We start from the raw sequence: 14,077 nt of genomic DNA on the forward strand, positions 1-14,077 counted from the left end.
TGGATATTGTTTGTTACTGAATTACTTCTGAAAGCAAGAAAATTGTCTCCTAGGSAGAGAAATGGTATGCTGGACCAGGTTGAATTATTTTATTCAGAATGTAGTGAATTTTAATGCAGTTTATGCAATAAAAAGCATAAAATAAAAAAAAAAAAAAAGCAGTTGCTCTCTGTTCAAAGTGTGATACTGTAAATCTTAAGAGTTCAGGAAACCTTCTTACTCATACTCCCAGAAAGAGCCTGACCTATTTACCCACTGTGGAATGTCACAATGTGGTTCCAGGAGTGATATAATGTGTGGATACTGTTTTCAGGGTGGTTTTTCTTTTGATTGGAAGACAGTGAAGAAACCCAAAGTATAACACTCCAGCTTTGATTTAAATAAAATTAGTGAAATAGCAGGGATTTTTTATTTCTCTGCAGGGTCTATAGAATGACTCCAGAGGTCATAAGTAACTGTTCGGATGGTTTTTAAAAAAGGTGTACATTTTTACAGAATAACTCCAAATTATTTTTTTTTTCTAAATGTGTTATCAGTTCATGGGAATATTGCCTTATCACTGGATGACCTACTGATTTAAGAATGCAAAAATTGAAAGTTYGTAACTTGAATTCTGGTAGTTGCTTCCAACTTCTTAGAAACATTAACTTCTGTAAAAGCACTTCAGTGTATTTTTCCAAAAATGCAATAGAAATTATTTCCTCTGGTTTTTTATATTTAATTCTTAATCTTTTGACGTAATTCAGAGGCTTTTTAACTGCTTTGCATCTTGTTAATACTAAAATAAATAAATAGGCAAGTGAATACTGCCTTGCAATTTCATTGTGCTTATGGCTGCTGTTGTGGCAATTAAGATAAAGCTATTTTCTTCCTGKAGTTTTACTTTATAGGTAGAAATTGTGTTAACGATTCCTTTAGTCTCCAGGGTTACTTATGGGACTATAGATAGAAAACTTCTGCATTTGATTCACAATCAACCTCAAGCCTGCCAAATTGTTTGCAATTACTGCTGCAGAGCTTAGAGCTAAATGAAAATACAGAATTTACAACCTGTTCCTCAGCATCTGGTTCATTATACTGAAATTGAAGATAATTGCTTAATTTCTTTTTGATAATAGTGAATACAATTTCTGTACTTAAGGAAGTCAAAATTGGCTGGAAGAGGGAAGGTAAAAGAAAMCAGAGGGGATGCATGCAGAAGGTTATTAATAAGTGAGAGCTCTCAACAAATACAGTGTTTTAATTACAGGGATGTGGCAAGTAAGAGAGCGTGATCCTGTTCATAAGTGTGATCTATAAATGTCTATATCATGGTCATGGTGCTCGAGTGAAGGGCAGGGGAAGGAGCAGTAATAAACTACGTTAGAACATATCTGTGATGAACAGCTCCTGTCAACAGGAATTTACTTAGTAACATTTGTATTTTATGGATATATGACATTTAGTGGAGCTTTTTGCCCTTTGTATTTCAGTGACAGACGTTTGCTACAACCTGCTCAGGTATGTGACATTCTCAAAGGAGTTATATTGGTCATCTGCTACTTCATGATGCACTATGTTGACTACTCTATGATGTATCACCTGATAAGGGGACAGTCTGTCATAAAGCTCTACATCATCTATAACATGCTTGAGGTAAGAATATTGAATATGAAGCATGCTTTTTTCTGACTGTCTAAAATATTTTACATTAGTATTTGTACTTAGAATGTGGCACATCTGGTATTCTCACAAATCTGCACTCACCTATGATAATAAGCTTAGATGCAGTGAAACAGACAAGTTGTGTTTAATAAGGTTTTAGATACTTTTTCATAATGCTTAAATTATGGAGTTTGTTAATCAATTTCATAGTGAAAAATCTGAGAAATGGAAATGAAAGAAGTGTCTTATGAAGTGCCAGGGAGTGAATGAGATTCTGAACTCACCGAGAAAAGTAGAAAGTGTTGATTTGAAATGATGATAAGATCCTGAAAGAGAGGAGGATAGAAAACATGGAATTTGGGTTTTAATTAATCAGTATGGAAACATAGCTTTCACTGTATGCAAGGATACCTGTCACTGCTTAAGCTCAGTCCTGGTTAGCAGACAAAAGCCTGAATATGTAAGCAAAAAGKTGAATGAATGTGGTGACACAAGAAAAGGAAATTCTGTTTTGGGAGGCAAGATAAAGAGAAATTCTGGCAAAAAAAACAGTTTCTGTATTGCTGTTAATGTAAAGTGTGAGATTTTTAATTGCACTTCTATGATCAATGGTTCACAAAGTAAGTAATGTTTTCATAGCTACAATCTTATGTCCATCCTGCAAATATAAGACATAGTAGGAATACAGCCTCTTAAAAAGACTCAATCAGAGCTTTGTACACAAAAGTTACTCTACTAGGATTCTGGGATTCCTGAATGACATGTTAATCCTTGTTTGAACATCTGTTGTACTTTTGTTTGAAGACTGCTGAAGCAGGGTTGCACTCRGCAAAATGTGACTGTTTTGTCTGAAGGCATTTGTTCTTTCTTCATAAAATATGAAAATATTGCATAAGGAACACCCTTCGTTATACTCAGTGAAATAAATATCATACAAGCCAGCTCAGTTGTTTATTCATAGGTGTTTTGTTGCCTTTGATTTGACATTTGCTGAAAAATATGAACAGATATTAAATTGGCACTGAGTTGCTATCTGGATTTTAGTTGTGTGGGGAAATACTCATCCATATATAGTTCCATAATTGATGAGAGATTATCACTTACTATTTTGAGCACATGGATTTATTTAGTAATTTCTCTTTATTTCAAGACTACTTCAAATCACTTAGTGCTGTACTTTCTCGTCTTTATGTCCTTACTACATAATTTGAAGCAACACTGCAGTGTTTGCTGTGAATTGGAAGTCATGTGACATTCTGTTTTGAATGGGGAATTTAATTTCTTTGCTGTGTTTGGCAGAATCAAAATTGTGTGTTTTGAGTAAGAAAAGTGCTGCATGAGTTTGTTTCTTTTAGGAAAGGGGGAAGTCTGTTACTGCTCATGGTTATTAGAAAAATAACAGACTTTGAATTTGGATACAGTATTTAGTTTCCATGGTGTCTTATGAAACTATCATGCTAAGCAGAGTGYATGTTTTTAAGGGCTTTTTTGCCATGACAGGTTGCAGCAGTATTGGCAGAAAATGTTAATGGGATCCTATTGAAAGACTGGGTTGATAGTCAGCTTTCAACAGTTTGAATATTGGCTTGCTTAGACTACTTCAGTGATTTTTATTAAAATCCTTTGCTACTARTGCAAGCAGTGCTTTTTAAGGAATGGTCAATATGCTTTGTTTAAAGCAATATGCTTTAGAATAAGGAAGATCTTTTCAGYGTAGTTAAATCAGTGAGCACCAGAGATGTTTACACTGTCCTAATGTTTTCGGCTGTTGGCAAGTCCAGGGAATATTGTCCTGGACAGATAYGAGGAATGCAAAATCTTCAAATTATGTGCTGAATGTTCCCAACTGACAGGATAAGGGRAGCATTCAGCACATTTGGCTTAAATGACACTTTTCTTTTTTAGATTCAGACCCACCGGCTCCTGCTCCTTGTGAAGCCCCAGTGTGCGTTACGCTGGTGACAGCACTCACCATGGAATTCTGCTGGAGCCTGGAGCCGGCATGTAGGGTTTAGGTAAGTCATATTTGGAAAAGCAAACAATATTGTGTGGTGGGTTTTAATATTTTCTATGCTTTCAGCAAAGAACCAAGGAGTGCTTAAATAGAAAGGAAAGCAAAGCCACCATTTTATCGATTAAAACCCTCACAATATTGTGAACAAAATCTTACCAAACTCTGAAGCATTCTGTATCTGATGTTGCTACACCAGRTGTAATTACTCAGTGGGTCATCACAATGAGCAGGAACCAAATAATGCAGACAATGTCAATTTGCAAAATCTTAAAGCCGAAAACAATGCCACTGTAAATATCTCTCAAACTGATGGGGTTGGGAGCTTCAGATTTATGATAATTCATTAGCTTGTTGTTTTGTTCATTTTATTTCATAGGTGATTAGTGCAGCACAATGTTCATTTACTTGAGGCATCCTGTAAAATTTTGTTTTAACTCAATTTTCATGTTTTAGGAAACTTCATTCAATAAATCTGTCTTGAATAAGTATGACTTCCTCACTTCAGTTTCTTTTCCTTGAGAACTCTTAATTTAAAAAGTYAGGAAATGATCATAAGTCTAGGTTTGTTTGTATTGTCCCAAGAACTTATATTCTATTTAGTATCAATATTTGCAGGTACATTCTGCACTTGGTTCTGTATTGCTACATGTTGAATTAATATGTCCAAAATCATTGTTCTACAGAAATACACTAAGAAAAAATGTTACTTGTTTTTCTTAAGTAGAGAYAGTCAGATTTTCATTTTTAACTGTTTCCATTTGGTTGAATTAGTAGGCAATGAGAGAAAGCTTTTTTTTTAGCCAGATGTGCCAAGTTTAATTTTTGAAGTTTTGGTTTTGTTGCCCTGACTACWGTGTATAGGCAGAAAAAAGGTTTTTCCATGTAATGATTTTCAGTTTTACATGTTTGCTGCTGATGAAATGTTGGGAGCTGGTGAAACTTCCTGTGACCTTTCTTGCTGTGGTATTAAATTACAAGTTCAAAATGCTGTCCACATGTTTTCTATCTTTAGAATTATTGCTAGAGGGTTTTTTTTCTATTTGTGCATCTATTCTTTGGATTATACTTCAGGTGTTTGGGGTTTTTTTCAAACTAATTTTCCCTTTTTTCAAGTCCCTCTTGATCGCTTGCTTTTGTGTTATATTTGTGTGGTATTTTTAATTTTGAATTCTACTTATTCAGACATTTCCATGAAGTTCATACTTCATTATATAGGAAACAGTAGAGCCAATTCTAATTTCAGTTCTTTTTGTACCAATATTCTCTGTCATCTGAAATTCACTTTTCATTGTTAGTGGTTTTTTGCTATTAAAACCCAGAGGGATGGGGAAGAACATTTGAGATAGTTTGACATGACATGCATACTGCTTTACCAAAARCTGACGTTTGAACTGTACTTAAATATCTTTCAAGAAAACATCTAAGATAACAATATAGGATTATTTATCACAAATACTGTGGCAAAGGGGATAGTAATTTTTAAAGGGAAAGCAAACTGCTCAATATACAAAAGGAATAGTATTGCTGTGAAATCCACAGTGGAAACGGAATAATGAAAATATCAAAAACTGATAAATACGTGAAATCTTTTTTTGTGAAATCTTTTGAGCTGAACTTTTACTCAAGTATTGGAAAGAAAAGTAGACAGTAAAAGGCAGTAAAGTTGTTCTTGTTTAGGTGGCTGATCGTCTGATTTCTTCATTTGGACAAGATATTTTGGATGCTCTTTATTGGACAGCTACAGAACCCAAGGAAAGAAAAAGAGCTCACATAGGTGTGATTCCTCACTTCCTCATGGCAGTGCTGTATGTCTGTATCCTTTTTCTTTGGTGAATTACAAGARTTAAATTACAGAGTAATTGCTCTGCATTATTTTATTTTAATAAATTTGAAAGATTAATAATATTCCTAAATCAGTGTTCCTTTACTTGCAAAGTACGATTGCTAATACCACCTGCTTAAAAAAAATATCTTCATAATGGTGTACCTATAATAAAATGAAAAACTGTTATTGGGTAGTTCATGGAAAATTTTATTTSTGATTTGTATTTGAGTATTTGGGTCACAGGGCCTTGAAGACAGTGGGGCTTTGTTATTTAGTGGAATGTTAAATACATCTAGCTTGAACATATTTTCTTGAAGGGATAAACTCATGCATATTCAGGATGCAAATGTGCTTAGTGTGAAATAACGTAACRACAAAGTGATGAAGCTAAAAAGATACCATAGTCCAATAGTTTTGGTGATGAATTTAGAATTCTTACACTTTTTCCCTGTTTTCTCTGATAGCTTTAGGCTAATTCTGAATCTTTATCTCTGATTTTTTTCTTCAGATTGCATTGATGTTTCTTATGACTAATGTCATTGAGTTGTTTTATAACAAGAAAAATTAGCATTATTATTACCTGCTAYATAGCACTATGGTTATATTATATATGTGGAAGTATTGTCTTGCTGTAAGTCTGGTTTACAAGGATACGGAAACTTTCCTGTTAAACTTTGAAAGCAAAATAAGGAATTTGAGGGTCAGTGTTCTTCAGTGCTGTTATGTAGAAAAATTATTTCAAATACGCTTCCTTAACCTTGCTATCCAGTCCTGCATGCTATTCTTATAATGGTTCAAGCAACAACCCTTAATGTGGCCTTCAACTCCCACAATAAATCACTGCTTACCATCATGATGTCTAATAATGTAAGTATGTAGCTTTATTATATAGCTACTCTAATTTGTTTTATCATTCTTTGTGTATCATATGTCTTAAATACTAATATTTTAGAATAAAATAGAATTTTAGATATTATTTGTTTATATCAKTTTTTTGTCTGTAAAAACTAACTAACTATTTCTAAAAATTCCAGTTTGTCGAAATAAAAGGAAGTGTTTTCAAGAAGTTTGAGAAGAACAATCTTTTTCAAATGTCAAATAGCGGTACGTATAGCAGTGCTGATCAGGACAAAATGTGAAGCAAGAGGCTGCTTATTTAATCCATTAATGTATTGAATGTATTCGATGTATTTAATATTACTCCTGTTATAATTACTTTACCCGGGTGAATTTGAGTGTTCTGACTTGTATTCCTCATCACCTCTTTTACTGTTTGGTTCAGTGGGATGAAACTGAGATTCACTTCAAGGAACACTGTTTTTTCTTTTCTGGCAAGTTTTTATTTGAGTTGCTAAAACAGTCTACTGGCTGTATGCTGAAATACCATGCTTCCAAGTGATCAAGTCTTCTGTTTTCAAGAAAAGTTGTCTTCRTAGTGTGCAGTATTGACAGTGATCTCAGAATGCATGGGTGGCTGTGAGGAAAAATCCCAACCAAATAAAAAAAAAAAAAAGCAATGAAGTAGCTGGCATGTGAGGGAAATACCAGAGATTACTCTAACTTTTTATATGCTCTCAAGATAGTAGTAGAGGTTACACTTTTTGCACTTTTTAACTGTGTTGCTGCATAGTATGAATTTTGGGAACTTGTACTCAGTGTATCTCATGAGGAAAAGCTGTTCAGGTATCCTTTGAGGGAAATTATCTCTAATATTGGTATCAGCCATTTGAAATATTTATTGAATTCTTGGTTTCAAAGCCAGTAGGAGTGATTGCACTTTAAAGTTGTGCTAGACTTCTTTGCTTGTCCAGCTTGAGCTGGAAGGGACCTCAAAGGTCATCTCTTTCCAACCCTTCTGCAGGGGCRCCTTCCACTAGACCCGTTTGCTCAGAGCTCCATCCACCCTGGCCTTGAGCCCTCCAGGGATTGGGTGTCCACAGCTTCTTTGGGCACCCTGTGCCAGTSCCTCACCACCCTCACAGTAAAGGATTTCTTTTTCTTTCTTCAGAATATCTGATACTCATTTGCCCATCTTCATTTATACAGATGAGCAAAGAAAATAGAATTTTTTTTTTCATTCCAGCTCATAGTTTTTAAACCAGATAACTCAAATGTGCAATAGGTTAAAAAATAAAGTAGCTACTTATTTAAAAACAGTTGTTTCATATTTTTGTAGTGAGTTAAATTTTCAACAGGCTTGCATCAGGTTTTGAGTTCTGACTGTTGATGTGACTTTTGTCTGAATCATCCACAAGCTGCAATATTATAAGCAAATGTTTCATAATTCTTTGGATGAAAGATTATTTACATAAAATCTTAAATATATAGCACTGAAAATTATGTAAAAGAAAAGTAACACTAAATTTTAAGCTACCTCTTAGATGCTCTTAAACCTCCCCAAAAACATCTTCCCCGCTGTTTTGATGTGGTGATAATAGTGTGATAATAGTATTATTTTTGGTTCCAAGATTTAATTATTTATATTTTCAAAATCAGAGGTATTTAACTTTACAGTGAGAATGCTGAAAGTGAAATTTACTTAACTATTGACAGAAAGCCTAGATAAGGCTTATTAATGCAGAAAATAGTTACAACTATACATCTAGCTCTCCTGCCTAAAGGTGAGTCCTCTTTCATGTTGAAATAAATGAAGGACTGATATTAGAAATTGCTAGTAATTTCCTCCATAAAAAGAAAAGGATATCAATATTTTATTGCTGGACATTTTTATTGAAGACCCATAATAGCAATATCGGGTCTCTCTTTATCAGTTGGTGGAAAAGATATTGCGTTTCATTATAGAGTGTGGGGATGGAAGCAGTGAGTACATACATAGAAGAGTGCACAAAACAAGCTAATTTATTCCTTTCAAACAGATAACTTTTCCTGGAACCCTTTGCAGTATGGTTATAAATAGTAGTGTTTTTCTTCTCAGAGATAAGTAACAGATAGGTTTTTAGTAGAGATATTCACCTCTTTTGAACTTGAACAGATTTACTACATCACAGCTTCAGTAAGGATGAAACAGTATTGTTTCAATTCATGTATTCTGATCACTTTAGTATCCTTTAAATGTTTTATTTCATGCAGCTGAAGTGATGGTGCATCTTGTTGGTGTGCTATGCCAATACTTTATTCTACCGTGGACCTGAGGCTGGGCTGGTCCTGTCAGCTGAGCTTCCGGTTAGCTTTTGGAGTGCCCTGTGTGTCYTAGAACACAATGTGCTTAAAACTGCATGCCTGGACTGAACTAAATTTCTGAAATAAAACACTAAATCTAATAATCTAATCCCATATGTATCCCACCTTTCTTCTCTCCTTCCAGTGGTTTTCTGAGGTCTGCAGTTAGCTCTAGGGCAGTGGATGATTAAGCTTGGACACACTGAATGGATTCCCCTTGTCCCACCTTTTCTGGGGCTCTGCCAAAAAAAATTACTGTTGTCAAACACATGTTTTCAATTTAATGAAAATATACTGATTAGTAAACAGTAGCTAAGTATAGTAGTTCTTGAGGGGAATAATATGAATCTCACAGGGGCATCTGAGGAATTTCTCAGGAATAGGTGAAACTCCCTTCTTAATATGTTAATCAAAAAGTAAATATGGTGTGGCAGAAAAGATAAGCAATGACCACAGGAACAGACATTGTGTTCAAGAGAAGTTACTACAACTAGAATTAACTTATGAATAGAAGTGTGAAAACAGAAATAAACTATCCAAGCTGTACTTTCTAAGACATGTCCTGTATCACACTTTGAAGTACCTTGCAGAGCCCTGCCTGGCTCAAGCTTCTGTGTAGTAAGACATCTGGATAGGAAATGCCACAAAGCACCCAGTTTAGATCTGGAAATTGTGAAATCATTTTCACTTGGCATGACACTCAGCACCAGTTGGTGGATAGCAAGCTGATGTGTGGTATTTTTCCAAGTGTTTGCATTTCTGGACTTAGCATTAGTGGATCCGTCTCACCTTTGTATGGCCATTTACAATTCTTCTGTAAGAGCTAATTCACTAAAACTTCAAGACTAAAATAACTGTGAATCATCTACATAAAAATTAATTGAACAGAACATGAGATAACAATTAACCAATGTGTATCTAATAAAATGAAGCCTTTTATCTTTTAGGGCAGGTCATCAAAGTCCTTCGGGCTTGTATAGCTGCTTGAGGTTGCAGCTACAGAATCTCTGACTTCACCCATGCTGCTCCTGCTGTTTTGATTTGTCAGCTGCAGCAAAACTACTTTTGCAGTCACCCTGACTTTTACTAGGAGATTTATGTACACCCAGGCAATTTAAACACCGTGGCCATTGGAAAACACTTCTATTCAGAAAAGAAGAAAACCTTTTATTTGTTGTATGAGGAAGAAATATGTCCCTGAATTTAAATAGAATATTCTCTTTTTGACATAGTTATCTGTAAACTAATTTTGTAGGGTCAGGATTAGTGAACAAGGAATCCAAAATTATAAAGAGAATCCCTTTCATCATTGTTGAAAGCACAGCATGCTCCCTTCTTTTATGCTTTTAAATGTCTTATTTTCATTTCAAGCTGTGCTCTAAATTAAATTTTCTCACAAAACTCAACTGTACCTCGTAGAAAGAGGTACTACATTAGATGTAGTGCATTAGGTTATTTCCTTCTGTTGGTTGTCAGGCCTGAACGTTCCTTGTTTTTTAAATCTCTTGTCTTAAAAAATTAACATATTTATTCAGAAGTTTTAGGAACTTAGTTTTCTTTATAATTCTGTACTTTTTTTTCTTCTTTGTTCCAAATTTTTCAGTTTCTTTGACTTTGATCACAATATTGAATAGCCTTTATTTTTACCTTTTGAATTCAATGTGCTGTCTCATGTGGCTTAAGGTTTTTTTAATACTATTTTTTTAATTCAGTTGTTCATTTCWAGGATTAAGGATTTGGGGGCAGGACTATATTTAGGATTGGTGCATCCTTGRTGATTCATTGTTAAGTCTTTGATCCTTTCTTGTGCTCTGGTCACTTGTAAAGAGATAGTTGTCACTACAGCTATTTAGGATTTGCTGCAACCGAAATATTTTGTTTCACCTCTTACATGCTACAATTTATAACCAGCTTTTGATATAAACATATAAACAGTGGGATTAATATGATAATTTTTCTTATTCTGTCATGAAGCAGGATTCCTGCATAATGTGACAGAGACTCTGGAAGAAAATAGCTAGGTCTTCTAAAGACCATTTACCCCACTTCAGGATCTCTGTTCATGGGATCTCACTGCTCCTTTTAGTTACCACTGCAAAGTACCTAAGATCTTCAGGGTTCAGTCGTTGGTTGYTTGAGATACTGGCTAATTAATGATACTAGCCCATACTAGATGTAGTGCTGTGCCAGGAATCTTTGTTTCCAGTAACTTTCCAGAATCTTTGTTTCATGTCTTTTGCATGCTTTCTAAATGCAGTGATATCCTCTGATACATTGGAAATTGATGGCTGGGTATATGTTGCTATTTTTCAGAAAGATTTATGGAAGGGCAGAATGTATTATTTAATATGGCCATAGAATTCTATTAAAATTGGAATGGSAGAGTTGATGTAAGTGAGGCAAAAGTATTTAAAATCTTTGGCCATGTGGAGTTCTTTATTTGGGCTTTACTGTACAGAACCAAGAGGAAAAAAAATACTTCTTGCTTATTTTCCCTTATTGCATTTATGGCAGTGTATGTATTAAATGTCTTCAAAATGAATGTTTATCACCTTCATTCATAGAACAACCCTAATACGCACATCTGACTTACCTTAATGGAAGGATGTGTATTGTGGTTTGATTTTGGCATRTGGCCRCTAAGTTCTGATGTACTAATTCCWGGAATGTCTGAATTCTTCTTTCACTTTTCAAAGTAATGAAAAATGTATTTTAAAGGCAATGAAAAATATTTAATCATATCTAATCACTTGCACCACCAGAGGATGCATAGAAGCACTGGTGATTCAGTGTCATCTTTCACAATAATCTGAAGTGTGTATGGGCAGTATGTGGCATGATGTGTGCCAGGCTTTAGGGCCAGCCCTGAAGTGCAGTTTCAACATGACATTAGAATGCAGTCTATCACAGCCATARTCTGGGTTAGAAGAGACCTGAAAAATCATCTACAGTTCCAATGCTTCTGCTATGGACAGGGACACCTTTCAGTAGACCAGGTTTTCAATACCATTATTCTAATCCAGTTGTTCATTTTCAAGGATTATGGATTTGGGAGCAAGAGTATATTTAGGATTGGTGCATCCTTGATGATTCGTTGTTCAGTCTTTGATCCTTTCTTGTGCTCTGGTCCTTTGTTAAGAGGTAGTTGTCACTACATCTATTTAGGATTTGCTGCAATGTAAACCAAAATATTTTGTTTCACCTCTTACATGGTACAATTCACCTCTTACACGCTCCATCCAGCCTGGCCTTGAACACTTCCAGGGATGGGGCATCCGCAGCTTCCCTGGGTAACCTGTGCCAGGGCCTCACCACCCTTACAGTAAGTTTTTTCCTAGTATCTAATCTACTCTTAGTTTGAAGCCATTCCCTCTTGTCCTGTCACCATGTGCCCTTATAAAAAGCCCCTCTCCATCTTTTCTGTAGGGTCCCTTCAGCTACAGGAAGGCCACATTTATGTCCCCCCAAACCCTTCTTTTTTCCAGGCTGAACAAACCYAATTGTCTCAGCTTTTTCTCAGAGGGAAGATGCTCCATCCCTCTGACCATCTTTGTGGCCTCCTTTGGACTCACTCCAAGAGGTCCATGTATTTCCTGTGTGGGACCCCAGAGCTGGATGCAGCAGCACTGCAGGTGGAGTCTCACCAGAGCAGAGCAGAGCAGAGGGGCAGAATCCCCTCCCTGCCCCACTCTCCACCCTGCTTTCGGTGCAGCCCAGGACACATTTGGCTTTCTGGGCTGTGAGCACACACTGCCAGCTCATGTCCAGCCTCTCATCCACCAGAATCCCCAAGTCCTTCTCAACAGGGCTGGTTTTGATCTGTTCATCCCCAGCCAGTGGTGATAGCTGGGGTTGCCCCAATCCAGGGGCAGCACCTTGCACTTGGTCTTATTACACCTCTTGAGATCCCCAAGAGTCCACTTCTTGAGCTTGTCCAGGTCCTTCTGGATGGCATTCCATCTTTCTGGTATGGCCAGCTCACCACTCAGTCACCTGCAAATTTGCTGAAGGTGCACTCCATTTCTTCATCTATGTTCTTAATGAAGATATCAAATAACAGTGATCCCAGTACAGACCCCTGAGGAGCCGCACCTGTCACTGATGTCTATCCAGACTTCATGCACAATATGTCACTAGCACTATGCATGGTATGTGATGACAAGAGACTGGTCAAAGGGATAAGTATATCTGTATTAGATATATTTAATWCTAGATGTCAGGATTTTAACAGTTAGGAGCATAAACACTGAGAAAGTAAGCTGCTTAATCATGTTCTTGTGGAGGTAGCTAAAGACCATTTAAAATGTCATTGGTCTTGTCATTTTGGTTCTCATTTAACCTTGTCTTATAATGACAATGTTTATTGAGGCTATGCTGTATCTTAACAGAAAAACAGTTATGTGATATGCTTATCATCTATMCTAGGTGGAATACATGCAAAACTGAGTTGAAATGGCTTATATCAATGTTATTAAAGATTGTCACAATTGAGAAAAAAAAAAGGGATCTTCTTTCCACTTTACTCTTCATTATGTTAAAGCAGAATAGAGTGATTTCCTCCTGCTAGTGCCTGCACTCCCTGTAACTGAACACTAACACTGGTGGTTTGTCACTGTTTTGCAAAATTCACAAATACAGTGATATACTTTGCTTTTCTTTTATTCATATTTTTAAGAGTATGAGCAAGTATGAATCTAGGGATGTCGCTTCACTTGTTCTGTAGTTCACTACATCATCTAAGAATTGGCAATGCATGACACAGGAATTCCTTTCACCTGTTTAATAAAAACAAATGTACATATACAACATAAAATAAGTTCATAATAAATGAGGAAACATTATTGGTACATATTTTGTATTCTAAAACTTTAATTGATATTTAGGACTGATTACCAGTGGTTGTTTTGGATATTCTGAAGCCTTTTGAGTCCTTGTCCATGAGGGTGAGAAATGAAACAAATTTTTCAATTGAGTTTACTGTTGAAGCTGCTGTAAAGTGCCCTTTCTCCCTTGCTTGCATCTCTGACAGTTGTGAGAGGGATGAGGATGAAGGGCAGCAGCCACAGTCATTCCTCTCACTCTTAACAGCCTTGAACAGCTGTGGCACTAGAGATAACARATTAGAAGGAAGGCCACTGAGAACAGGAAAAATAAGCAAAGGGGAAAAATAACTATCAGCCTGTCACCCAGCCTCAGAAATTAGTGGAAGAAAAATGAGTATTATTACAGCATTATAACAGGAAATTTAAAGCCCAAAATGTCCCTTCTCAATTTAATCCTGTCAACTGGTAAGCTAACATATACCAAGCAGGTAATAAACGTCTGGAGGATTAGCTTGAGATATGCTTTAGTGTTAGGCCTGAATTAAGGTACTTGCTTCCCACTTGAGAATATGTCTGCACAGGCCTCCCTGG

General features: G+C 36.0%; 1 protein-coding gene across 2 annotated transcripts in view; it reads left to right on the forward strand.

The window, feature by feature from the left end:
- The window catches only part of TAPT1 (transmembrane anterior posterior transformation 1), a 50,772-nt gene that overhangs the window by 21,010 nt on the left and 15,685 nt on the right, over window positions 1-14,077 (forward strand). For both annotated transcript variants that reach the window (XM_057374442.1, XM_057374443.1), the window contains 4 exons: window positions 1,473-1,635; window positions 5,336-5,471; window positions 6,253-6,350; window positions 6,518-6,587. In XM_057374442.1, the coding sequence (XP_057230425.1) occupies window positions 1,473-1,635; window positions 5,336-5,471; window positions 6,253-6,350; window positions 6,518-6,587 (467 nt within the window). The remainder of the gene's footprint in view (window positions 1-1,472; window positions 1,636-5,335; window positions 5,472-6,252; window positions 6,351-6,517; window positions 6,588-14,077) is intronic.

This window comes from Malurus melanocephalus, unplaced genomic scaffold (assembly GCF_030028575.1).
Source record: "Malurus melanocephalus ecotype Western Australia unplaced genomic scaffold, MMel_1.1 scaffold_225, whole genome shotgun sequence".
Lineage (NCBI taxonomy): Eukaryota > Metazoa > Chordata > Aves > Passeriformes > Maluridae > Malurus > Malurus melanocephalus.